The sequence below is a fragment of the Cervus elaphus genome, chromosome 5 (assembly GCF_910594005.1).
Source record: "Cervus elaphus chromosome 5, mCerEla1.1, whole genome shotgun sequence".
Classification (NCBI taxonomy): Eukaryota; Metazoa; Chordata; class Mammalia; order Artiodactyla; family Cervidae; genus Cervus; species Cervus elaphus.
Genome location: NC_057819.1, coordinates 80,655,981 through 80,683,527, shown reverse-complemented (window position 1 = coordinate 80,683,527; position 27,547 = coordinate 80,655,981). Strand labels below are relative to the sequence as shown.

Below are 27,547 nucleotides of genomic sequence, written 5' to 3'. Positions count from 1 at the left end.
AGTAAATCTTTAATCCAATTTTCTGTTTATGGGCTAATGGAATACTGGAAATAGTTTTTAAAGCATGATCTCTAGGTGAGTTTAGCATGTACCTTGGAAGGAGTTTAAGGAAGTGACTGATACTGCCAGTAATGTGAGTCCCTCCATACTTATCTACTTACATAAGTGAGCAAGTTTTCTCAGAGATTGACATCTGTAAAAACAGACCAAAAACATAGGTCCAAAACTGATGGTGAACCCTGTCTTATTTAGTAATATTCATTCACAAAGACTGGGATTAGGAAAAAAAAAAACCACATGGTTGCATTTGGTAATCACTATATTGCCATGTCCATTTTATTTTTCCTGTTTAATAATTATGTGACAAAATGTGTGGTGTTTCATGCTATTTTGATCAACCATGTCCCACTAGAAATAATAACTCAATCCAGATCAGATTGTATTATTTTACGTATATGAGCAAATATATTAGAAAAAGAGCACTGCTGAGCAGTGGTTGTCTAGACAGTGGACTAAATTCGGCCCCTACCTAGTGCTCAGGAGAAAAGGAATAAAAGCCTATCTCTCGTACTCTTCCGTCGTCCTGAACTGACTGGAATCCCCTCCGCTCCGCGTTGCCCTTCACAAAGTTCTGTCGCAGCCACTCCCACCAATAGGGGGCACACGTTCATAGGCTCCCGGGGGCGGGCCCCGCGCACGCCTCTCGGTCGCCCGATCGAGTCTCTCGGCTTCCGTTGCGCATCGAGCAAGATGGCAGCCTCCGAGACGGTTAGGCTACGGCTTCAATTCGATTACCCGCCGCCCGGCGCCCCGCACTGCACGTCTTTTTGGCTTCTGATCGACCTGAACGGATGCCGAGTCGTCACGGACCTCATTAGTCTGATCCGCCAGCGCTTCGGCTTCAGTTCCGGGGCCCTCCTGGGCCTCTACTTGGAGGGGGCGCTCTTGCCCCCCGCCGAGAGCGCGCGCCTGGTACGAGACAACGACTGCCTCAGGTGCGCGGGCGGGGCGGCGCGGCCGGGCCGGGCGCGCGCCTGCGCACGCCGGGGCGCCGCCGACTCCGGAGGCCGCGGGGCTGAGGGGCCGGCTGGGCGGGGGCCTGATGAGCGGCTCTTCTGTGAACCAGGGGCTTCTGGCCGGTCTAGTTAGGCGCGGGGGACCGAAGGTGGAAAAGCCCCGGCCTGCTGTCTGGGCAGGGCCCGCGTCTCTGCCTGCCTCGGTTTGCCGAGCGCTTGCTCAGCCAGGCGCCGTTGTTAGGTGCGCGCGGGCCTGCCTCAGACTCGGCCTTGCTCTGGGGGCTCGCCGGCCGAGCAGACACCAACAGGCGTGTCGTCTTCACCAGATGCGGGTTCTCCAGCCTCGGAGCTCCTGCCATACCGCCTGGCGGGCCTAGTTCTCTGTCTCATTTGGCTTCAAGTTAAATAGGTGTTTGGGACCTTTTGGGTTTGAATTGGGAAACCAAAGTTTTCAATATGTTTTTGGAAATTTAAAAAAAAAGAGTGAAATGAGTGTCAAGGAGCAGTTGTGTCAGTTACTCACGTGTGGCACACGTGTCTCAGTAAAATGGTAAGACAGTCGTTTTGTTGCAGGAAGGGGGATCCCTTCCAGGGCCTGAAACTGGGCTCTTGTCTAACACTAGGAAATGAATTGTCCGAGGAGACACACATACTGACAAAGCAAGAGATTTCACTGGGACAGGGCACCCGCGTGGAGAGCAGGAGGGTAAGGGAACCCAGGAGAACAGCTCTGTCTCATGGCCTGCAGCCTCAGGTTTTATGGTGATGGGATTAGTTTCCAGGTGGTCCTTAGCCAATCATTCTGACTCAGCGTCCTTCCTGGTGGTGCAGCCTTGTTCAGCCAAGATGGATGCCAGAGAGAAGGATTCTGGGAGGTGGGCGAACAGGTGGTGTCTCCTTTTGACCTTTCTCAAACTCTTCTGGTTGGTGGAGGCTTATTAGTTCTGTGTTCCTTACCAGGACCTCCTGTTGTAAGACAACTGATGCGTATAGTTACTATGGTGCCTGGCCAGGGTGGGCGGTTTCAGTCAGTGTGCTTCCCCTAACAGCTCCCCCTGAGAGACTTCATACTCAAGACACTTCTTGGGAATTGGGGTGGAGGTCTCTTTCTTCTGTAACTTCTTCCTGCTGTGCATGGGAGTAGGCCTGCCTAGCAGAGTGGAAGTCTCTCTCTACCTGATCTAAGTCAAGGTATATTTTTTGCTTTGACTGAAATCAGCATTCATCCTTGTAATAATAGCAGTTTAGTTTGAAACAATTGGCTCCTCTCAGAGATGGACTAGACAGGGGCCAAACAGTATTCCTGAGTTCCAAGTCCTAGATCTGAGCCTTGTATGATTGAAATCGCAATCCGTTGGTCTGCCATTTTGTTGTAACAGACCCAATTAAAAGTAGCTGGAGGAGGGATAACTGGAATTTTAACAGACAAAATAAATCTGATTTCTTTTTAGAAGAATAGGTCTGAAACCCAGTCTGGACCTGGCACTTTGGGGAGACTTGTAGCTAGGTAGCCAGTTGCCTAGTTTTATAAAAAGTAAGGTTGCAGCTACTAGCTTCCAGCAGACATTGTTTTGAGAATGGTGGCATCCAAGGCTGACCCATCTTGGAAAACTCAAGTGTTTAGCAATACAAGGTCTAATTTGAAATTACACCCATAGCATCACCTAGTTATTTCCCAGGATGTCTGAAACATAGATACTCTATTTTGACTTTTAATTGTAAAAATTTCCTTGATAGCCAAAGCAGATTTCACGATTAATGACATCAGTGTTTTTCTAGGGATGAGAAGATGCAAGAATTGGAACTTGTAAAATCTTCTCCTGAAAAGATCTAACTATCTGAAAGCCTGTTCTGCCACTTTTTCCCAGAGCACAGAGTGCCTAATTCCTGATTTTCACCCTGAACTCCTTTCAGGGGTGTTGAAAGCCAGCAGTGGTTATGATTTAATCTTTGTAGATGTAGATGGCAAGTGTCAGTTTTCAGTTGGCAGAGCCCCTTTTTGCTCATAAACTAGACCATGATTTTGAGGGGGGCATTTCATGACCACTTTATCCCGTGGTGCTGAGAATGTCCATTCTCAGGTTTGGCAAAGACTTTGTCAACAGGTCACTCAATGTGCTGTTACTGGACTAGGCCATAAATTAGTATCCAAAATTCTCTGGACCACCTGTCTTACTAGCCTCTTGGTCCAGGAAAATATTCCCTCTTGTTGCTTCTTCCCATATCTAGAGTTACACTTACCATCATCGATCTCATATGGGACTATATATTATTCTATTAGAGGCCGCAGACACACATTTGGCAGTGTAAGAAACAGCAATTTTGTAAAACGGGTGAAATACAAATAGCATAGCCAGCAGTATTAGTAAAGTCACAAGTAAGACTTAAGAGTTTCCATTAGATGTAGCCCAGTATATCTCAGGTCATCTGACTTAGTCTACTCTGTAGAATCTTTATCTTGCAGGGAAATTATGGCACCACCATCTATAAGGCACATAGCCCAGTTTTCTAGTGGATTTATTACTCATTTGATAATCTTTTTCATGTAATTTAACCAACCAAATAAACACAGTTTAATATCTCTTTTTGGGATGTTTCAGGGGCCCTCTGAAGCACCCCAAAGTTAGCTAGAGGTCAAAAGAACTTCAAAAGAATTTGATTTAGGAAGTTTTATTGAAAGATCAATTAAAAAGGTTTAGAACATTTGGTCCGGAGAAGGCAATGGCACCCCACTCCAGTACTCTTGCCTGGAAAATCCCATGGACGGAGGAGCCTGGTAGGCTCAGTCCATGGGGTCGCTAAGAGTCGGACATGATTGAGTGACTTCACTTTCACTTTTCACTTTCATGCGTTGGAGAAGGAAATGGCAACCCACTCCAGTGTTCTTGCCTGGAGAATCCCAGGGATGGGGAAGCCTTGTGGGCTGCCGTCTATGGGGTCGCACGGAGTCAGACACGACTGAAGCGACATAGCATCAGCAGCAGCAGCAGAACATTTGGTCAGATTTAGTCAATGTTGATGGGTGTGTCATTTAGCTTCTTGATAGGTGACAATGGGCATAAATACCAAGGCTCAGGGTCTAGTGAAAGTCAGCTCTGCCATCTTGGACCTAGTTGGCTCTAACCAGTTTTCTTATGCTGTGTCATTCCTATCATTCCTAACAAAATCCATTTATCTAACTAACTGTAATCCAATTTTAGAAAATCCTGATCATGCATAACGCTTTTTAGTAATTTTTCATACCTTTTTTCTTTCTTTTTTTTTTAACAGAAAACACACTTTCTACTTTCCTTTAGCAACCAAGAACGTTTATATTAGCATTTTATAGATTGGTGAGCATAAATACCAGTGATAATTTCTAAAACCCTTGCTTTCTTAGAACATTTTAGGATGGCACCAAACATTATTCATCTATAGTCCCAAATCTCTTTGTTTCTCTGTAAAAGGAAATTAGTGCTTAGTAGTAAATGTTTCAAAATCTTATTTTATTTGGAAATGATCTAACTATTCAATAGACTTCCAACACTTCGTTTAGCACAACCCTTAGAAATTCAAGTTATGCCCATCTGGAGAGACTATTTTAGGCAGACATTTCTAAAGATAATTATTCGTAAAGAGCTTATCTAAAAGCTCATATCTCATTTACTTTTTTTTTTTTTTAGAAGTTTCTTCACTCGAGGTAATGTCCTTGTTGACAAACTTGTAACAGATATGATAATATTTAACTTATATTAAACCTAGGTACAATGAAAATGTTCTACTTAATATTAATTACTCTAAGACATGTCTATATTAGATAGGTCAACAAACAAACATTAATATCAGGTATTTAATACTGAATGTTTACCAGTTCACATGAACCTGGAATTTATTGTTTAATTTAGAATTATCTGATTTGTAAGCACTTACCTTTCTTTAAATTAGAGATACCAAGGGAACATTTCATGCAAAAATGGGTTTGATAAAGGACAGAAATGGTATGGACCTAACAGAACCAGAAGATATTAAGAAGAAGTGCCAAGAATACACAGAAGAACTGTACAAAAAGGATCTTCACGACCCAGATAAACACGATGGTGTGATCACTCACCTAGAGCCTGACATCCTGGAATGTGAAATCAAGTAGGCCTTAGAAAGCATCACTACGAACAAAGCTAGTGGAGGTGATGGAATTCCAGTTGAGCTATTTCACATCCTAAAAGATGATGCTATGAAAGTGCTGCACTCAATATGCCAGCAAATTTGGAAAACTCAGCAGTGGCCACAGGACTGGAAAAGGTCAGTTTTCATTCCAGTCCCAAAGAATGCTCAAACTACTGCACAATTGCACTCATCTCACACACTAGTAAAGTAAGGCTCAAAATTCTCAAAGTCAGGCTTCAGCGATACATGAACCGTGAACTTCCAGATGTTCAAGCTGGTTTTAGAAAAGGCAGAGGAACCAGAGATCAAATTGCCAACATCTGCTGGATCATCGAAAAAGCAAGAGAGTTCCAGAAAAGCATCTATTTCTGCTTTATTGACTATGCCACAGCCTTTGACTGTGTGGATCACAATAAACTGTGGAAAATTCTGAAAGAGATGGGAATACCAGACCACCTGATGTGCCTCTTGAGAAACCTGTATGCAGGTCAGGAAGCAACAGTTAGAACTGGACATGGAACAACAGACTGGTTCCAAATAGGGAAAGGAGTACATCAAGGCTGTATATTGTCACCCTGCTTATTTAACTTATATGCAGAGTACATCATGAGAAACGCTGGACTGGAGGAAGCCAAAGCTGGAATCAAGATTGCCAGGAGAAATATCAATAACCTCAGATATGCAGATGACACCACCCTTATGGCAGAAAGTGAAGAAGAACTAAAGAGCCTCTTGATGAAAGTGAAAGAGGAGAGTGAAAAAGTTGGCTTAAAGCTCAACATTCAGAAAACTAAGATCATGGCATCCAGTCCCATCACTTCATGGCAAATAGATGAGGAAACAGTGGCTGACTTTATTTTTCTGGGCTCCGAAATCACTGCAGATGGTGATTGCAGCCATGAAATTAAAAGACACTTAGTCCTTAGAAGGAAGGTTATGACCAACCTAGACAGCATATTAGAAAGCAGAGACATTACTTTGTCAACAAAGGTCTGCCTAGTCAAGGCTATGATTTTTCCAGTAGTCATGTATGGATGTGAGAGTTGGACTGTGAAGAAAGCTGAGCGCCGAAGAACTGATGCTTTTGAACTGTGGTGTTGGAGAAGACTCTTGAGAGTCCCTTGGACTGCAAGGAGATCGGTCCTGGGTGTTCATTGGAAGGACTGATGCTGAAGCTGAAACTCCAATACTTTGGTCACCTCATGCGAAGAGCTAACTCATTCGAAAAGGCTGATGCTGGGAAGGATTGAGGGCAGGAGGAGAAGGGGACGACAGAGGATGAGATGGCTGGATGCATCACTGACTCGATGGACATGAGTTTGAGTAAACTCTGGGAGTTGGTGATGGACAGGGAGGCCTGGCGTGCTGCGATTCATGGGGTCGCAAGGAGTCAGACACGACTGAGTGACTGAACTGAACTGAACCTTTCTTTAAGCCAATTAAATAGAGCTCATTTACAAATTAACCTCAAAAATGTTACCCAGAGACAAAGACATACCAAGACATATTTAGACAGACACAGTGCAAGATCTAGCTTCTTTTCTAAGTTTAGTCATGAATTAGATAATACAATGTAAAATTTACTAGTTTATAAAAAACAGTTGGAATAAATAAAATTTTTAAAGGCTTTTCCCCATTTTTTCTCAATCTCAGGAGTTAGAGATGGTCTAGATAAGTGTTCCTGAGAGCCCTAGTCTCAAGGCACAGGGAAAGAAAATCAAGTTCTAACAAAATGGCGGCAGGTCTAAACCAAATGGTGGCCGGACAAAGCAAAATGGCCATCAAAAATCACAACACAACACAGAGTTAAAACACACATATATAAATCTGGCAGTCCTCATCAGACACTCCCTTAAATACAAGAATACAGTCTCTCAGAAAACCTCCTATAGAGACACAGAACTTCAGATTGAAGAACTAACAGAGTAAAGGAAAATATCTCAGGTCTTCAAAGATTTCAAAGGGAGGAAAGGAAGCCAGGTTGAAAGAAGAAGGGGGAGGAGGCGGGAGAAGGGGACAAAAGGGGTGGCCTTACAGACGTCTCCTGCCACCTGCAGATACCCAGGCATTACGGGACTTTACCCTGGACCTCCAGAGAAGGGAGGACCGGGACTCGGCCCTACCAGAAATCAGACCAGACCAGAGCCAGAATTTGAGTTCTCTGCCAAGAGGAGGTGATCAGTCTCCAATCTTCAGCTCAACCTGAGGCCCTTCGACCAGATTCCTGCGTCCAGTACCAGGGGACTAGAAAAATAGGGAAGGATAGGAAGGGTTAGGGAGAGGAAAGAGAGAGGGAAGGGGAGAGAGGTCAATAAAGTCTCTTGTTCCTTACTGGTTGGGGCACACTGGCCAGTTGTCCGCATCAGGAGGAGACCAAGGACAAAAGGGTACCAGTTGTGGCCACTAGGTCTGGTCCATTGGCAGGCAAGCTGGCACCTGAGTACCCCGAGTGGTCAGCGAAGAAGAGTCCCACCAGAGTCGCCATTTGTTGCAGGAAGGGGGACCCCTTCCAGGGCCTGAAAGTGGACTTGTCTAACACTCGGAAATGAATTGTCTGAGGTGACACATGTGCTGACAAAGCAAGAGATTTTATTGGGAAAGGGCACCCGGGTGGAGAGCAGGAGGGTAAGGGAACCCAGGAGAACAGCTCTGTCTCAAGGCCTGCAGTCTTGGGTTTTTATGGTGATGGGATTAGTTTCCAGGTGGTCGTTAGCCAATCATTCTGACTCAGAGTCCTTCCTGGTGGTGTAGCCTTGTTCAGCCAAGATGGATGCCAGAGAGAAGGATTCTGGGAGGTGGGCGAACAGGTGGTGTCTCCTTTTGACCTTTCCCGAACTCTTCTGGTTGGTGGAGGCTTTTTAGTTCAGTGTTTCTCACCAGGACATCCTGTCATAAGACAACTCATGCAAATGGTTACTATGGTGCCTGGCCAGGGTGGGCGGTTTCAATCAGTGTGCTTCCCCTAACAGTTTCAGTTCAGATTCATATCTTGGAATGATTTATTTAGGGCCTCCTTTTTTTAATGTTAGATTTATTTATTTTAAATTGAAGGATGATTGTTTTACAATATTGTGTTGGTTTCTGCCAAACATCAACATGAATCAACAATAGGTATACCTGTGTCCCCTCCCTCTTGAACCTCCCTCCCACCTCACTCTCCCATCTCACCCCCTAGGTTGTTACAGAGCCCCTGTTTGAGTTGCCTGTCATACAGCAAACCCCCACTGGCTGGCTGTTCTACATACGGTGGTGTGTATGTTTCCATGTTACTCTCTCCATACCTCCCGTCCTCTCCTTCTTCCCCCACCCCACGTGTCCATACGTCTGTTCTCTATGTCTGTGTCTCCATTGCTGCCCTGCAAATAGGTTCATCAGTACCATCTTTCTAGATTCCATATATATGCGTTAATATATATTTGTTTTTCCCTTTCTGACTTACTTCACTCTGTATAATAGGCTCTAGTTCATCCACCTCTTTAGAACTGACTCAAAGGTGTTCCTCTCTATGGCTGAGTAATATTCCATTTTGTGTATGTAGGTGAACATCTAGCTTGCTTCCATGTCCTAGCTGTTGTAAATAGTGCTGCAATGAATATCGAGATACATGTGTCTTTTTCAGTTTTGGTTTCCTCAGGGTATATGCCTAGTGATGGGATTGCTGGGTCATATGGTGGTTTTATTCCTAGTTTTTTAAGGAATCTCCATACCGTCTTCCCTAGTGGCTGTATCAGTTTATATTCCCACCAACAGTTCAAGAGTTTTCTCTTTTCTCCACACCCTCTCTAGCACTTATTGTTTGTAGATTTTTTGATGATGGCCATTCTGACCAGTGTGAGGTGATATCTCATTATAGTTTTGATTTGCATTTCTCTAATAGTTAGCTGTGTTGAGCGTCTTTTCATGTGTTTATTAGCCATCTGTGTGGCTTCTTTGGAGAGATGTCTGTTCAGGTCTTTTGCCCACTTTTTAATTGGGTTGTTTTTCTGGTATTGAGTTGTATGAGCTGCTTGTATATTTTAGAAATTAATCCTTTGTTGTTTCATTTGCTATTATTTTCTCCCATTCTGAGCATTGAGTTTTTACCTTGTTTATAGTTTCCTTTGCTGTGCAAAACCTTTTAAGTTTAATTAGGCCCCATTTGTTTATTTTTGTTTTTCTTTCCATTACTTTAGGAGGTGGATCATATAGGAACTTGCTGTGATAAATGTCATCGAGTATTCTGCCTATGTTTTCCTCTAAGAGTTTTATAGTTTCTGGTCTTACATTTAGGTCTTTAATCCATTTTGAGCTTATCTTTGTGTATCGTGTTTTAGGAAGTGTTGTAATTTCATTCTTTTACATGTAGCTGTCAAGTTTCCCAGCAGCACTTTTGAAAAGACTATTTGTGCCCCATTGTATATTCTTGCCTCCTTTGTCAAAAATTAGATACCCATATGTGCATGGGTTTGTCTCTGGGATTTCTGTCTTGTTCCATTGGTCTGTATTTCTGTTTTTGTGCCAGTACCATACTGTCTTGATGACTGTAGATTTGTAGTATAGTCTGAAGTCAGGAAGGTTGATTCCTCCAACTCCATTCTTCTTTCTCAAGATTGTTTGGTTGTTTGGGATCGTTTGTGTTTCCATATGAATTGTGAGATTTTTTTGTTCTAGTTCTGTGAAAAATGCCATTGGTAATTTAATAGGGATCACGTTAAATCTGTAGATTGTATTTGGTAATATAGTCATTTTCACAATATTGATTCTTCCAATCTAGGGACATGGAATGTCTCTCCATCTGTTTATGTCATCTGATCTCTTTCATCAGTGTCTTACAGTTTTCTCTATACAGTTCTTTTGTCTCCTTAGGTAGGTATATTCCTAGGTATTTCATTATTTTTGTTGCAGTAGTAAATGGAATTGATTCCTTAATTTCTCTTTTTGATTTTTCATTGTTAGTATATAGGAATGCAAGTGATTTCTGTGTGTTGATTTTGTATGTACAAAATCAAAGGCTTCATTTTAAAAACTTCATTTACAGTGAAAAAAAGTTAGAGTTGTGAACCAGGCTACTTTCTTCTGCTTGCCCTTTGCTGAATGTTGAATATTCTTTTTCCCAGAGTATGTCAGATTCATACAATTTTTTCATAGCATCAGGGAATTTAATTTGGAACAGTTGTATTTTTGAGTGCATGTATGTATCTTTCTTTCTTATAAAAGCGGAAACACTATGATTTATTAATAATGTTAGCTATTTACAATGACAATTTGAAATAGTCCAAGTTTCAAAAAAGTTGTTTTTCTTTTTTGTTCATTCCATTCTCTCTGCAGTTCAGGGATGATTTATTATAAATATTGCATCCTCTCCTGTTATGTTTACTTTCTGATCTCTCTCCTGCTTCATGAACTTGCTGATAACTAACTGCAGTTATACTTCATTTAATGAATCATCTGAAAATTAGACTCTTTATAATGAAGTTAGCAATGTCAAGCAAACTATGAAAGCTGTTATAGGAAATAAATACAGCACCAATGGCAGGCAGAATTCTTCCTCAACACCAAAATGCACAGTTGCATATGTCAAGAAATATCTCTGCAGCTGGCTTCAGTGATAAGTGGGGCAGACCTTAGGAAAAAGTTGAATTTGGAAAAGTCCTGTATGTTTTTGTGGTTTCATATCCCCAGTCATTTGCTTGTCTTCCTCTGACAGACTCACTTTTCTTCAGAGCTACAGAAGAAAATCTCTTTTCACAAAGGTACCTAGTATTTTTGGAGTAGAGCAAAATAATTTTGTGTTTCTGTATATTATCTTCTTGTGTCATGTGGACTGGGTAATTACACCATATGTTGCTGCTAAGTGCAGAAGATGTTTGAGAAAGGAGAGATCATTATGGAACACAAATGATCAGGGAATTCAGCAGTAACATGAAGGGTAGGTAGGGAAATGTTGGATGGCCCTGTATAGTTGTGGAGACAGAAGCAATACTAACTTGGTGAATAGATGAGTTTGACCAGCAGAAGGGCTTTGTTGGGATTTCCAGGAGTGCTTAGAGAATTCTCATGAGAGAACATGGAGTCTGGTTGTGGGAATCCTGAGAAATAACCCCGGAGGCTCAAGAGCATCACCACACTTGTCTGCCACGGTCACTTCCTCACAGCCCCTTCTTTTGAACCCCCAGAATCTGACTTCCTCTGCCCCCAGGCTGCTGACAGTGACCTCCTGAAGTTGGTCTCCATCTTCCCTGGGAAGAGGATGTACTGCCATTTGCCTGCAGCCCCCTTAGTCTGTGAGGGTCACTCTAATGAAATACCACAGGCTTAAGCAACCGAAAGTTCTCTCTCACAATTCTTGAGCCTGAAAATCTAAGATTAAGATGTTGGCAAGTTTAGGTTTTTACTGAGGCCTCTGTCCTTGGCTCGTGGGTATCTCTGTTACTGTGTCTTCACATGGCCTTTTCTCTGTTGTCACAAAAAGGCACATGACCTGATGTCTCTTTGTGTGTCCAAATTTTCTCTCTCATAAGTACACCAGTCACAGTGGACTAGGGCCCACTCTAATGGCCTTATCTTAATTTTATTACCTCTTCAAAGGCTGTGTATCTAAATACAGTCATATTAGAGTACTCTGGGTTAGGGCTTCACAGAAGAATTTTAAGGGGACACAATTTAGCCTATAACACTCCCTGAAGAGAGCGTCACAGGAGCCTGTCCGCAGCCCCTGGCTTGGAGAGCGACCAGGTGAGGTGAGATCTCTCTGTTGAAGAGTCATTCTGTGAGAAAACAAAGTGCCTTCTCTCCTTGGTCGCTCTTGGACCCTGTGACATTTGATGCTTATTATTAAATACAGAACATTAGAGGCGAGTTCTCATTTCATGTTGCTGTGATCAGTAGCTCCTTGGATGGCCAGCCAAGCCCCTCTGACATGTCTGTGAGGCTGGCAGTAAGAGTGAAGAAGACAGTGTTTGAGCCAGGCTGAGAGCAGTTTGGTTCCCTGAAATCTCGGATGCCAAAGAAGGCCCTTGCCATTAAGGCTGCTGCTCCTTGGGCAGCTCTGGGTCTCTCGATGCTAAATCTCATTTTGTGGCATGCTGATGGTTCGAGGAATGTAGAATGCCAGGCTCTCTTCTCTGTCATATTGAGGAGCGTGCTTGTCTAATGCCCTTGGGTTTTCACACTGCTATGAAAGTGTTTCATACATATTTCATACATACTGCTATGGTGAATATTCTTCTGTATCTTTGTGTACTTGAGCAATGACTCAGTAAGATCATTCCTAGAAGAGGTACTACTTGGTCAAATGTTAAAATTTGATAAGTATTGTCAGGTTGGCCTCCAGAAAAGTTGTACAGGTCTGTATTTATGCCAAGAATACGTGGGTTACCTTTGTTCAATATTGTGTGAAAGGTAAGAGAGTGATAGAGAGCAGAGTGATTAAGAGACCAGGGTCTGGATTCAGAGCTCTGGATTCGAATTTTGGCTCTGCGACTCATTAACTGTGTGCCCTTGCTCAGATAACTTACTTCTCTGTAGGTGGAGACAGATGGGATGCCAAGAGATTGCAGATTCCTGTTTACACCCACTTTTTTGAATTTCACCTCCATTTGATGGGACAAGTTCATTAAAAGCCCACCAACTCCTGTCCTCAGAGGGCTAATAACATTCATTGTATTAATAAAAATTAGAGCTAACATTTAGATAGCCCTTGCTTTTAGCCCACCACTGCTCTAAACATATATAGTAGCTCATTTGAGTACTATAATTATTACCCTCATTTTCACGGATGAGAAAAGTTGAAATAATGATATTTTAAACTTTTAACCAAAGGCAGAAGATTTGAATTCAGTCACTTTGGCCTTGGCAGGCAGTGGCTAGTGGGAGTGGGGAGGTGTCAGGCAGTACAAATGGTCATGTCTTTATTTATATATGATAGAATCCTCAAAGTGAACTTGGAGATTTAAAGGGAATACCTTACATTTTAATATGTTTTACCCAGTTTGCCCTGCAAAGAGTTTGAGTGAACTGGGAGTCTGTCTTAAAAATTTCTTGGAATCAAAGACAGGTAACTATACAGGTAGTCTGCTTTCACTACTAATTATACAGGTAGTTCACTTTTCTTTGTAAAAGGACAGCTTCATTCACTTTTGTTTGTAAGCGGACAGTTACATTTGTTGTCTGTGATCAAAGTGGAGAAATGAAGAGCATTGCCAGGAAAAGTGTCCACCCTGAAAAGAAGGGTAACTGGGCAAGTGGGCCGTTTCTCGTTCCCTGGCTGGCATTTAGTTTCTCAATCTTAGTGTATTCCAAACTGAAATTATCTTCAGTAGCAGCAGATAGCAAGGCTGCAGCAATCACAGGTCAAGTACCCACAGATCCTTGGTCTTGAGAATGGGTGAGGTGATGCTCAAGCTGCTCTTGAAGGCTCCTCTGAAAGCCAGGGGTCCTGCCTGCAGTGGATGCAGCATGTATGGTGTTCCAGTGAATTAATGAGCCACAGTGACTGAACACCTTACATCTATTTTCTTTTTATTTATTATTTATTTTAATTGGAGGATAGTTACAGTATTATGACGGTTTTTGCCATACATCAGTTTGAATTGGCCATAGGTATACATGTGTCCCATACATGTGTTCCCCCTCCACCTTGAACCCCCCTCCCACCTCCCTTCCCACCCTATCTCTCTGGGTTGTCCCAGAGCACTGGCTTTGCATGCCCTGCTTCATGCATCGAACTTGCACGGTCATCTGTTTTACATACGGTAATGTACACGTTTCAATGCTATTCTCAAATATCCCACCCTCTCCTTCTCCCACCGAGTCCAAAAGTCTGTTCCTTACGTCTGTGTCTCCTTTGCTGCCCTGCATGTAGGATCGTTGGTACCATCTTCCTAAATTCTACATATATGTGTTAATATACAGTATTTGTCTTTCTCTTTCTGACTTACTTCACTCTGTATAATAGGCTCCAGTTTCATCCATCTCATTAGAACTGACTCAAATGTGTTCCTGTTTATAGCTGAGTAATACTCCACTGTGATATGTGTGACAACTTCCTTATCCGTTCATCTCCAATGGACATCTAGGTTGCGTCCATGTCCTGGCTATTGTAAACAGTGCTGCAGTGAACATTGGGATACACGTGTCTCTTTCAATTCTGGTTTCCTTGGGTTGTATCCTCAGCAGTGGGATTACTGGGTTGCATGGCAGTTGTATTCCCAGTTTTTTTTTTTTTAAGGAATCTCCACACTGTTCTCCATAGTGATTGTACCAGTTTGCATTCCCACCAATGGTGTAAGAGGGTTCCCTTTTCTCCGCACCCTCTCCAGCATTTAATGTTTGTAGACTTTTTGATGATGGCCATTCTGACCGGTCTGAGATGATACCTCATTGTGGTTTTGATTTGCGTTTCTCTAATAATGAGCGATGTTGAGCATCTTTTCATGTGTTTGTTAGCCGTCCATGTGTCTTCTTTGGAGAAATGTCTGTTTAGGTCTTTTGCCTACTTTTTGATTGGGTTGTTTGTTTTTCTGGTATTGCGTTGCATGAGCTGCGTGTATATTTTGGAGGTTAATTCTTTGTCAGTTGTTTCGTTTGCTGTTATTTTCTCCCACTCTGAGGTTTGTCTTTTCACCTTGCTTATAGTTTCCTTCGTTGTGCAAAAACTTTTAAGTTCAATTGGGTCCCATGTATTTACTTTTGTTTTTCTTTCCATTACTCCAGGAGGTGGATCATAGAGGGTCTTGCTGTGATTTATGTCATAGAGTGTTCTGCCTGTTTTCCTGTAAGAGTTTTATAGTTCTTTGGTCTTACATTTAGGTCCTTAATCCATTTTGAGTTTATTTTTGTGTATGGTGTTAGAAAGTGTTCTTGTTTCATTCTTTAACATGTAGTTGACCACTTTTCCCAGCACCACTTGTTGAAGGGATTGTCTTTTCTCCATGATACTTTTTTGCCTCCTTTGTCAAAGATAAGGTGTCCATAGGTGCGTGGATTTCCTGCATCTATTTACAAAGTGTGATGAAAAGTTTGGTACTAATCGTCATCTCAGAATTGAAACCTGAATCATTGCATTGCTACAAGTGAAAACAAATTGATCAAAGATGTTATGGAAAGTTCCATATCCTGCAAGTTCCTCAGTAGTTCTTAGATTCATGGTATGCCAGACTAGCTTTTGCCAGTTTACGGATTACTTCCTTGCTGCTAGGTGCTGATGTCCACAGCTGAGAACAGCGGGTAATGAGTTTTTATTATGTAAGTCCCTGCTATTTCAGAGTTTTATTTCTCTCTGTGTCCTCCTTCTGGTATCAGTAGCTTTTATTTTATCTTTATGTGTATGTGTATGTGTCTGTATATTTGTGTATTCTAAAGAATAACTGAAGAGTTTTTTCAACTACCACATTGAAATAAATCCATAGGATTAATGTACCTTCAAAAACTTAAAAGAATGCTTATAATCTATTTTATTACTCACTGGTTGTACTTTATTTTTATTTATTTATTTTTTCATTTATTTTTATCAGTTGGAGGCTAATTACTTTACAATATTGTAGTGGTTTTTGTCATACATTGACATGAATCAACTGTACTTTATTTTTAAATATGATTGTCTGCATTGTTCCCTGGTCACTAAAAGTACTTGATGAAAGGTACAGCTGGATGTAAATATATTGAAAGAATAGTGTTTGTTTTTCACAGGCATTTTTAAACACCCACTGTGTGCTTGACATTGGTGACACTCACTCAGGTTTCTGTCACTCTGGCTGTGCATATTAGAGTCAACTGTTGCCAGTTCATGGATGAACAGAATTCCTTTACCACAGTAAAATACTTTTGGATGAGTTGTGTATTAGAGTTCTCCAGAGAAACAGGAACAATACGAGATGACATAAACATGGCTATAGCTGCAGATGTAGAACTGAGGTTTTCAGTAAGGACTTGGCTCATGAGATTATGGAGACTGAGAAGTCCCAAAATCTGCAGATGGCAGCCTGGAGACCTGGGAAAGCTGATGATAAACTTCCAGCCCAAGTGCAAAGGCCTGAGAACCAGGAGAGCTGATGGTATATTTCAGTCTGATTCCTAGTCTAAATGAGGAGAAGTTCTTCTGATGTCCCAGCTCAAAGATAGGCAGGGGGTGGGAATTCCCTCTTGCTCAGCCTTTTATTCTGAGTCCCATTCATATTGGGACCATCTCACAAAAGTGGGCTTCCCAGTGGCACTAGTGGTGAAGAATCTGCCTCCCAATGCAGGAGACTAAGAGATGGGAGTTCGATCCCTGGGTTGGGAAGATCCCCTGGAGGAGGGCACAGCAACCCATTCCAGGATTCTTGCTTGGAGAATCCCATGGGTAGCAGCCTGGTGGGCTATAGTCCACAGGGTCACCAAGAGTTGGACACGACTGAAGCGACTTAGCACACACGCATGTTCACAAAGGCAGTCTGTCTGTTTAGTGTACAAATTCAGATGTTAAACTCATTCTGAAACACCCCCACAGACACACCCAGAATAATGTTTAACCAAATATCTGGGTACCCCAGGGCCTAGTCAGATTGAAAGTGAAAGTCACTCAGTCATGTCTGACTCTGCAACCCCATGGATATATATAGTTCATATAATTCTCTAGGCCAGAATATTGGAGTGGGTAGCCGATCCCTTCTCCAGTGGATCTTTCCAACCCAGGGATTGAACCCAGGTCTCCCACATTGCAGGTGGATTCTTTACCAGCTGAGCCAAGAGGGAACCCCAGGAATACTGGAGTGGGTAGACTATCCCTTCTCTAGGGGATCTTCCTGACCCAGGAATTGAACTGGGGTCTCCTGCATTGCAGGCGGATTCTTTACCAACTGAGCTATCAGGGAAGCCAGGTTGACCGTGAAATTAATAATCACCAAATGTTATAGAATTTTATAATGGTTGTCAGTACAGTTTAAAACATGTTCAGTGTTTTCCTAAAATCAAACAAAAATGAAATCTGATTTTTAAAAAACAGCTTACAAAACAAAATGGGTAATCAGCATTGTCACCATTTAGGGTAGGCACATAACATAGTGGAAATGTTGTGAACTTTGGAATTAGACAGACAAGCTTGAGTTGCATTTCTGTGACTTACTGGCTGTGGATCCTGGGCAATTACTTGTATGAACTGTAATTTTGTGATCAGTTTTAAAATGAAAAGAAACCGACTTCACAATGGTGTTTAGATGAAAGAAAATCTAATTTTAGGATGCAGTAGATGATCAATAAATAAAATTAGTTATTTGAAAGTTGACCATAAGTGATGCCATAGATCATTTTGTTAAAAAGAGTCTTTTATCTTGAAGTGATTTGACCTTTTTTTCATTGCCTGATGTAGTCATGTTAGCATATAACTGTGTCCTAGAGACATGCTTATGAATTACTAAAGCTTTCTCTCTTGTTCTTTTAACAGAGTTAAATTAGAAGAGAGAGGAGTTGCTGAGAGTCCTGTAACAGTTAGTAATGGGGACAGTACTCGTTTGTTACCTAGAAAAGCAAAGAAGCGGGCATTTAAGTTGGACGAAGATGAAGAAACCGAACCAGATTACAGAAATTCAAAGAAGCATTGGAAGAGGCATGAGAACAATAACAGTGAGAAGACCTTGGATCTAGAACCGAAAGCCGCCACAGAGCAGAGTGTGGGGAAAAAAAACAAGAGGAAGAACAAAGCCACGTGTGATGTGGTGGAGGTTGATGATGGAGAGACTGAAAAAAAATTGCCAAAGAAGAAGGAGAAACGTGAATATAAAAAGCATGCCAAGACTCCCAAGTCTTCTAAAGCACAGTCTGTGAAAGAGTGGACCATCCAGAAGTGCAGCCCTAAAGCTCTTCCTGCTAGAAACAGCCTTGTGAAAGCCAACCGGAAAGGTGGCATGGTCGTCCGTACAAAAGACAGTCCTGATTCCTCCTCGGAGTCTGAGTCTTACCACGAATCAACTAGTGATGCTGTCAGCAACGTCATCTTGGAGGTCAGACATTCCTCACAGAAAATCTCGACTGACATGTCAAAGGACGGATCCTCTGTGAAAACCACAGCTGCAAACAAAATGGCTCCAAAAACTGGTTTTACCTCAGCCCCTGTCAAGGGCAAGACCTCCAGAACATCATCTTCTAGTTCAGACTCTAGTTCAGAGTCAGACGATCAATGCGCGATGCCAAAGAGCACCCCCGAGTGTACTGCAGAGTTCTTAAAGACTGTAGGCCTCTTTGTAGGAAGAAATTGTCCAGGGCCATCATCACAGGTTCCAAACGCCACTGGATGGAAGCAGCCGGACCCAAACAGTGGCAGACAGGTCCTGTGTCCCCCTCCCAACGTGACTCTCCCCGCCAGTTTGGGAAGAGGTTGGGGTAGAGGAGAGGACCTTCTTTCCTGGAAAGGAGCGAGGGGGCGGGGTATGCGGGGGAGAGGTCGAGGACGAGGGCATGCTGTTCCCTGTGTTTTAAATAGAAACGCCGACTATCAGAAGCAACAACAGTTGAATGAAATGGTGACAAATTCATCTACCATTATCCAGGCAAGTATTACTGTGAGCTTATGTCTTCCCCTTTCCTCATGTTGTGTGTCTGGAGTTGATGTCGGGGTTCACATTTTCCCACCAGTAACAAAATCTCGTGACTAACACTGTTTTTCAGAATCCCATAGAGACACACAAGAAGGACTACAGTCTCTTACCATTGTTAGCAGCTGCCCCTCAAGTTGGAGAAAAGATTGCATTTAAGGTATATATTCAAAAAACAACAACAGTTACAACAAAAGAGTTTATTCCTTTTCCAAATAAACTTATTCATTAGCACATTAGGTTACATTTGTATTTATAAGTTAATATAATTTATGTTAATAAAATTTAATGAATTATTAAACTAACTTATATGTATAAAAACTCTTCCTGAATTATATCTTTCATGTTTTCTTGCCAAGCATGTAGTAGGTGCCCAGTAGTTATTTTCTGAGTGAATAAAAATGACTCAGCCTGGTGTCTGGAACATAGTAACTGCTCAATAAAAAAAAGACTCTACATGTCACCTCCAGACCTCCCAAACCCCCACAAAGAACCTTTCCTACTTGAAGCCCTGTTTTGCTACAGGCTCTTGGCAAGGCTTCCTGAGTGGTGGAGTAAGCCCCGGAACATGGCATGTTTTGTTTTCTCAGGAGTAAGGAAAAGGAAACAGGGGGTATCTGTATTTGTGAGTTTTTTTTTCTTTTTTAGCTTTTGGAACTAACATCCGATTATTCTCCTGATGTCTCTGACTACAAGGTAAGGGTCTTTATTTACAAATAATCAAATGTCAGTACATTAAAGAAGCTAACATCATGTTTAATTTTGCTAATTACAGATAACATAGATTTTTATGGAGTGAACAGTGCCGTAAAGAAGAAAATAAAAATATTATCAAAATGTAAACTTTTTAATAATATCACATTGAAGTTTCCCAGTGTTACTTTTCTTAATACCCATGAGGAGAATGACAAATTTTTTTTTTTTACTCAGTTTTTTCTGATCAGCTTAGATACACAAAGTTATTTGAGTATCCCTCCCCCATGATCCTCATCTTTGAAAGAAAATAAAATAGCTCTTAGTCAGAAAGGGCTTCCTAGGTGGTTCAGTGGTTAAGAATCTATGTGCCAGTGCAGGACATTCAGGGTTCAGTCCCCGGGTCGGGAAGACCCCCTGGAGTAGGAAATGGAAACCCACTCCAGTATTCTTGCTGGAGAGTCCTGTGGACAGTGGAGCCTGCTGAGTGAGCACGCACGTACAGACTCAGCCAGGAAATCTGATTATTCTCGGCATGGGAATCTATTTCATATGTTTATGAATTCCTATTGGTTCAGTCAGTTCAGTTGCTCTGTTGTGTCCGACTCTGCATCCCCATGGACTGCAGCACACCAGGCTACCCTGTCCATCATCAACTCCTGGAGCTTGCTCAAACTCATGTCCATCGAGTCGGTGATGCCATCCAACCATCTCATCCTCTGTCGTCCCCTTCTCCTCCTGCCTTCAATCTTTCCCAGCATCAGGGTCTTTTCAAATGAGTCAGTTCTTTGCATCAGGTAACCAAACTATTGGAGTTTCAGCTTCAGCATCAGTCCTTCCAATAAATATTCAGGACTGATTTCCTTTAGGATTTGATCTCCTTGAAGTCCAAGGGACTCTCAAGAGTCTTCTCGAACAGCATAGTGCAAAAGCATCAATTTGTTGGGTCTTAGCTTTCTTTATAGTCTAACTCTCACATCCATACATGACTACTGGAAAAACCACAGCTTTGACTAGACGGACCTTTGTTGGCAAAGTAATGTCTCTGCTTTTTAATATACTGTCTAGGTTGGTCATAACTTTTCTTCCAAGGAGCAAGCATCTTTTAATTTCATGACTGCAGTTAGCATCTGCAGTGATTTTGGAGCCCAAGAAAACAAACTCTGTCACTGTTTCCATTGTTTCCCCATCTATTTGCCATGAAGTGATGGGACCCGATGCCATGATCTTCGTTTTCTGAATGTTGAGTTTAAGCCAGTTTTTTCACTCTCCTCTTTCACTTTCATCAAGAGGCTCTTTAGTTCCTCTTTACTTTCTGCCATAAGGGTGGTGTCGTCTGCGTATATGAGATTATTGATATTTCTCCTGGCAGTCTTGATTCCAGCTTGTGCTTCATCCAGCCTGGCATTCCTGTTGGTTACTATGATCTAATATGGTTTCTTTTGCTTTACCAGTTAACCATAGGTAATTCACAAATATTATCCTTGGAATTTCCTCTTTTAATATTTGTGTGGGACTTAATATTGGCATATGAACTTCATCATAGTTCAGCAAAAGTATGACTCAGTGGGATTATAGAATTACATGTTGTCTTTCCTTTTCTTACCCATTCAAAATTTTGTTAAAATCTTGTTAAAATGCTTACTTTATTATTTTGATGTGAGATTCAGAATGTAAGTCCATTTTTAAAGGAAATAATTGATATGTTAACATAGTAATATAGATAAGGTACAACAGTGAGTCAATCTGAATTGATACCTTGGAAGTCTTTTAAAATCTTGGTAAGAATCTTTGTTCAAAAGCAGGCTAGAAGAAGAATCAGTTCATGAAGGGATTTGCTTGGTTAGTTCTGGGTAATTGGTGTATTTCCATCTTTTCATCTTAGTCCCTTAATATAGGTGACCACCAAACTTATCATCTACATCAGAACACTTGCAAATGAAAAGGATTACTATTGTATTGATAATTTATACTGAAAGGAAACATAAATGGACCTGTCTTGAGCAGACCAGGATGTTTTTTCACCCTACCACAGATGATTGATTTAATTCTGCAGTGTGTGAGGAAATGGAAATAAACATAGAATTTATATGTCAATCATTGATTCGAGATGATATAGATTTTTTAAAATGCATATTAAATAGATGTTGGTCATTATAGTTATTATTTTGGAAAGCTGTTTGCTACTTTGTTTCCAGTATTTTTAGGGCTTTTTTGAAGTTGCTTTCAGAGCCATTTCAAGAGTGAAAATCAATGTTACTTTTTTGCTTTGATGTCAAATGCTGTTATCCAGCTAGATCATTAGCTTTATTCATTAAGCTTGTCTTTAAAGTCAAAGCTACCTTCAAAGAATGTAGTCTCCCCAGCCCCCTGACCCTGTCTAATATGTATCCATAGGATTTTAACTTATGGAGGTGACTGAGTGGTAACACAGCAGAGTCAGTGCTACTGAAGAGAAGTATTTATTATTTACATTTCCCAAGAGAAAGGAGAATGCCACGCCAGGCAGGACTCCAGATGCCAGCACCTGGCTGTGGCCGGGAGGCAGGGGCAGGAGTGAGGAGCTTCCATCCAGGTTTCCTTGGGGTTGGAGGGCAGGTCAGGGAGATGGCTCAGGGCAGGCTAGTTTGGATAACTAGAGGCTGTGGGCTCTAGGGCTCTTCCTAGCTGTGTAGTGCTTGCTCCGGGGATAATTTAAACCAGAGAAATGTGGTCTGCTGTGGAAGTTTTATTCCAAATACATGTTGACTTATTTAAAAAATTTTTTGTTGAAATAAAATTCACATAAAACTCACCATCTTAACTATTTTTAAATGGTTTTAGTACACTCATTATATTTCACATGTTCATTTTTGACTTGGACTTTTATTTTTGAAAGGAAGGAAGAATATTAAGCCATAACCCGGAGACCGAGCAAGTAGACATAGAAATTCTTTCATCCTTACCTGGTGAGTCTTCTAGAAAAAAATTTGAAAACGTAGGCTCTTCATGTCTGCACTGGTTTCTGAATAGCTTCTATACGCAGGAGCCGCTGTCTTCCTTGGCCACTGTGGTTACAGTGCTCTCTGCTGCCTCCGTTAGCACAGAGGGCCTGGGGGTGGGCTGCACTGCGCTTCCACTAGTGGGGCTGCGTGTCTGCTGAGAGTTGTTGGGTTTGTCCCCCAAACTGTTAGGCACGTTGTTCTTTTTATTGTAACTTGTAATTTCATAAAATTACATCAATTTTAATGAAAATTGATGGCAAAGAAAATTATGTCTATGAAACCTAAATTGAATGCTGACTCAGGATCATTGCTGAAAACTGAATTACATGTGATGGGTTAGCTATAACAATTTGGGAGGAATTTGATAAAAATCTGAGAAGATTCTGCACATAAATTGTGTTGCTAGTCTTATATTCTTGCATCCACTTAAAAAACAAAAAACCTCAGGACTTCTGACAGTCCAGTGGTTAAGACTGCATGCTCCCAATGCAGAGGGTGTGGGTTCGATCCCTGGTCGGAGAACTAAGATCCTCCATGCTGCGTGGCATGGCCAGAAAACAAAACTAAACAAAACCCCTCAAAACTCAAAAACTGGAAATTGCATATATGCATTAGGGATAAAGTTTCTAAAAGAAAGACAGCTCCAGTCAGTGGACTCATAAGACCTACTAGCTCTGTTTGAAAAGGTTGGCAAATGAACATACTTCTCTGTGTTAAAGTAAAATGTCTGAAATATAAGTGTAGCCACACTCTCATGCATTATTTTAAATGGTTCCCTGCTTTATCCCTGAATCACCCCACCCATTTTTGGTTCTGAAACCCTGGAATAACAGGACCTTTATTGTGTGTGGCTTAACTCGGGTTGTGTTTGCAGGGGTCCCTGGCCAGAGATTAGAGGAGATCCCTTTTTCTTTAGCAGACTCTAAGGAATTAATTATTTTCTGTTCATGTTTAAATAAGATAGTAAAAGATTCAAGACTATAGTACATAGAAATCATTCAGAAAGATTTTTCAGGGGATTTCCCTGGTGGTCCCGTGGTTAGGATTTGACACTTTCTTTGCTGGGGCTCAGGTTCAATCCGTGGTTGGGGAACTAAGATCCTGCAAACTATGAGGGCACGCAGAAAAAACACAAACAAAAAACCTTTCACTGGTTTTCCAGCTTTCTTCTGATTAGATTTCATTTGAAGAAATCCTCCTTAGGAATGTTGGACAGAGGTTTGTCCGTGGTCAAATTCTGTGGACACAGCCTGATCACTTCTTGTCAGGTGATTGACAGTGATGATATCCAATTAGAACTTTTCTTTTTAGGAGCATCAGGAAACAGTTGATCTGTTTTCTAGCAGAAATACAGGCAGTCCTCACTTTGCATTGTTCTAATATACATGAATTTCAGTTACCATGGTTTTGTTAAATAAAACCAGTCTCCAGTGACTTGGTATATTAACTCTTCTTTTTAAAAATATTTATTTCTTTGCACTAGGTCTTAGTCGTAGATCTAAGTTGCAGGATCTTCCCTTGTAGCGTGTGGGATCTAGTTCCCTGACCAGGGATCAAACCTGGGCTCCCTGCATTGCGGGTGTGGAGTCTTAGCCACTGGACCACCAGGGAAGGCCCTGTTAGCTGTGAGTAACTGTGTGAAGTACTACCAGCTCTCCAGCCCACAGATCGCTGCACGGTAGCAGGTGCCCATTATGATCGGTGACAGTCACCTTGCTTCTTACAGTGTTTTGGTGCTGGTCACTGTGACCTGGTGCTCAGCTCCCGCGCCACAGCCAAGTGTGCAGCTGTGGTGCCTCCGTGCCTCCTTGACAAACCCACGCGTCACTCTACAAAAGCGGGTAATCAAGTAGGGAACTGGCCAACAGAAATGACAGCATGACAAAGAAACAAAGTGATGATGCGAAAAGTAACATCCAAATTTAATTTAAGTGAAATCATAGAAGAAATAACTCACTGTGGAAATGCTGCCATTGAGCTTTCTGTGAACTTCTTGACATCAGTGAGGAGAGTGGTCATGACGAAAGAAATAAGGATGTCCTAGAAATTACGTAAGCAAAAAACTGGAGAAAACTATGAAAAAGAAACTCTCAGATCTATTTCATAACCTTCAAAACTCAAAGGGTAATGTGCTAAAAGTAGACTCAAACAGAAAGGAGTATGATGGCTGTGCCAGGCGTGGAAAAGATCCTCACTCTGCACATGCTTAGATGGCAAGGGGGTGAGCACTGTTCAAACCACCCTGGGTGTGTGTGGACACAGAACATTCTCTAATTCTCATTTTTTCTGCTTTACATTAGGTCAGTGTCCTACATAAATAGCAGTTTTACTGTGTTTTCATTTCCCTATACAGTAAAGGTTTGAATGTTTTGACAAAAAATTTTAAAGATCATGAGACAGTCATAAGTTTCCCCATTGATTAAGATTGTTTTGCATGATTTCAACCTGTGTGGTCATTTTTATAGCCCCACCCTACCATGTAAAGTGAGGACTGCTGTGTTACCAAGTAAGCACGTATAATTTCTGCGGACACAACAAGATACAAGAATTTTGCAGAATTCACATCACCTTCTCTTGTTGAAACAAACCAGTTTTGGGGGGATTATCTTGTGGTTACACATTCTTTTCTGGGATTACTAGTGATAGTGTATCAGCTCATTGCTTTTCTGTGAAGGAAAGATCGTTGCTGATGCATACCTGAGAAGCTCCTGTGTGTTGACACAGGGTTTTCAGAGCATCTCCTGTCACTGAGCACTCCATGCTTTCGTGTGTGTACCCAGCCTCCACGTCAATGGACAGTTTGTTTGTGGTGGTTTTTCTAACGATATGAATTCCCTGTAGAGGATCTTTTTCACTACTGGGAAATGACTTATTGTCTCTCCTTCCTACCATCTGGTTTCAGCCATGAAAGAACCTGGGAAATTTGATTTGGTTTATCACAACGAAAATGGAGCTGAGGTAGTGGAGTACGCTGTGACGCAGGAGAAGAGGGTAGGCACGCTTCTCTTCTTGGGATTGCTTGGTCGTCCATTCGCTTGACTGGCTGCTGGTGGTCTGCACTGCCTATATAAAATCAGAGAGGATCCCAGCCTTGGGGGGTCCCCGGAAGTCTCCACCACGTCTCCTTACAGTGACTACTACCTCCCAAGAGTTACCATGATTCTGACTTAGGATAGTGCAGATAATTTTGAAGAATGACACACAGTGATGAATCTGTCTTCTGATTTTGCTTAAGTCCTTAAATTGCCATTTTAGGAAGTATATGGTTTAGAGCTTTGTTGGCAGCCAGACTTCCAGAGATGCTGGAATGGCTGTCTCATTAGAGTATGGTAGCATTGAAGTGAATAGAATTTATATTTAAGAAACCGCTTCTTAAGGTGTTTATACTTGAAATGTTATGATATTGTTCTGAAGTTTTAGTATTGCAAAGTCACGTTTTATCTGAAATGTAAACTTGTGGAAACCCTAACCAGACTGTATGTTTTGCTTTGTCTTTAGGATAGATGACACTCAGGGATTTACTCCAAAAGCACATTTTTAGGGTCTGTGGTAGGCTGTGCAGATTTGGCCCCGTATCCTGTACTTCTTTATTTGCAATATATGCAGCCCCACTTTTTTGTTGAAATGTGTTCTTGGAAACTACACTGGAAAATTAAATGTTAGAGGCTTTCCTCTTGGAGGCCTTATTAAACTGAGGCCTGAAGTAGGGCCTGTAATTACATTTTTGGACACTAGATGGCTCTCATTATTCATGCAGATGGCCTTCGTTAGCTTTACTTTCTCTTGGTAAAATGCGAAATAACTCCTCTGTTTTTAGGCAGCACAGGAAAAGAACTACAGAGCTGCACGGAAGGGCGTCAGCAGTCTAGTGATAACCCTCTGGACTGTATCTGCCTCCCAAGAGGTCTGCAGACTGCCTGTCCATAGAGACTGGTTGGGCAAATCCTTCTGACCCCTTGGTAACCAGCTGGTACCACCCGGCCCCAGCCCATGCTCTAAATCAAAGAAAGATGAAATATGTTTAATATAAAACTTAGCTGTGTTCTAGGTAAACAAGGCCTTCTACCTTAATTGAACTGAATTTACTGGGACTCAAATTACCTCCAGTCCTTAAGCATTCTTCACAAATGAAAATTGTTTTTAACTGACTAAAATTCATATGACCTCAAAATGACATCTCTAAACTGAATATTTTCTGTTTTTCCTCAGATAAGCGTTTTTTGGAGAGAGTTAATAGATCCAAGACTGATTATCGAATCTCCGAGTAACACATAAAGTGTGGAGCTTCCCCGAGTATGACCTCTCCACCTCGTGGTTTATAAATGTCTTATTTGTGAAAGTGACTATAACCTGAACTGTTTTTTTTTTTAAAGAAGATTTGTGAGTTGTATGCATTTTCTGTTATCTTCCATTTGCTGCATAGGAAAAAATCTACCTCATCATTTAAAAGAACATGGGTGTTGCTTTTGTAGATCTTTTTTTTTCCAGGCTTAATCTTAGTAACAAAATTTACAACATGACATTCCTTCAGGCATCGTTTATAAAACAATATGTACGGTTTCTTCTCTTTTTTATTTTTTTCAACCATCAAGTAGCTATCGTCAGTAGGAGTTTGTAATACCAAATACAAGAAAGTGCTGTATATCTTGTCTCAGTAAGTTTTATTAAGTAACGTTTTAAAACATGAAAGCATGTTACTTGACTTAATTTTTTAAAATTTAAGTTGTTCCATTCAACGTGGAACATCTTATACATTTCAAGTATTTTATACTTGTGATTGTCAGGAGTTAACCAGTAGCTGGGTTTGTTACAGGCAATGAGTTAAGGAATCCTTTCGCACTTTTCTCAACTTTAAGATGAAGGATTCTCAGGGCCTGTGGAGAGCAGTGAAAATAAGTGTGTGTGCCTGGGGAAGAACTGGGGCTCCATTCAAGGGGGAGGATTCACTGTGAGCTCAGGCCAGGGTGACCCGCCCAGCCACTCGATCCCGGGTGCCTGGCTGAGTGTGCTGTGCTGGAGTGAGGGTCTTGAACAGAAACTTCCTTTTCTGTTGTTACTCAACACAAAGCTAAAAAGGCTGAAATATATACTGTGAAAATTGTTTTAACAAAACATCAGATCCCTCCTTTGGCTTTGCAGATTTTTAAATAAAATCATATTGAAC

General features: G+C 41.5%; 1 protein-coding gene across 3 annotated transcripts; it reads left to right on the top strand.

The window, feature by feature from the left end:
- Positions 1 to 718: 718 nt before the first annotated feature.
- On the top strand, positions 719 to 27,547 carry COIL (coilin). Of its 3 annotated transcripts, XM_043902734.1 has the most exons (7): positions 720 to 995; positions 17,560 to 18,661; positions 18,780 to 18,866; positions 19,355 to 19,402; positions 22,278 to 22,347; positions 25,286 to 25,374; positions 26,593 to 27,547. In XM_043902734.1, exons 1-7 carry the CDS (start codon positions 751 to 753, stop codon positions 26,656 to 26,658), a joined length of 1,707 nt encoding a protein of 568 aa, XP_043758669.1. In that variant the 5' UTR covers positions 720 to 750; the 3' UTR covers positions 26,659 to 27,547. The 3 variants fall into 3 exon arrangements, with proteins under 3 accessions (XP_043758670.1, XP_043758671.1, XP_043758669.1); XM_043902735.1 differs by lacking the exon at positions 19,355 to 19,402 and having other exon boundaries at positions 719 to 995; XM_043902736.1 differs by lacking the exon at positions 25,286 to 25,374 and having other exon boundaries at positions 719 to 995.

Excerpts from the sequence above, each read along its gene's own strand:
- COIL (XM_043902734.1), top strand. The coding sequence starts at position 751 with ATGGCAGCCTCCGAGACGGTTAGGCTACGGCTTCAATTCGATTACCCG. Across the intron at positions 18,662-18,779 it reads ATTCATCTACCATTATCCAG|AATCCCATAGAGACACACAA; the intron begins GCAAGTATTACT and ends ACTGTTTTTCAG. Across the intron at positions 18,867-19,354 it reads GAGAAAAGATTGCATTTAAG|CTTTTGGAACTAACATCCGA; the intron begins GTATATATTCAA and ends TTTCTTTTTTAG.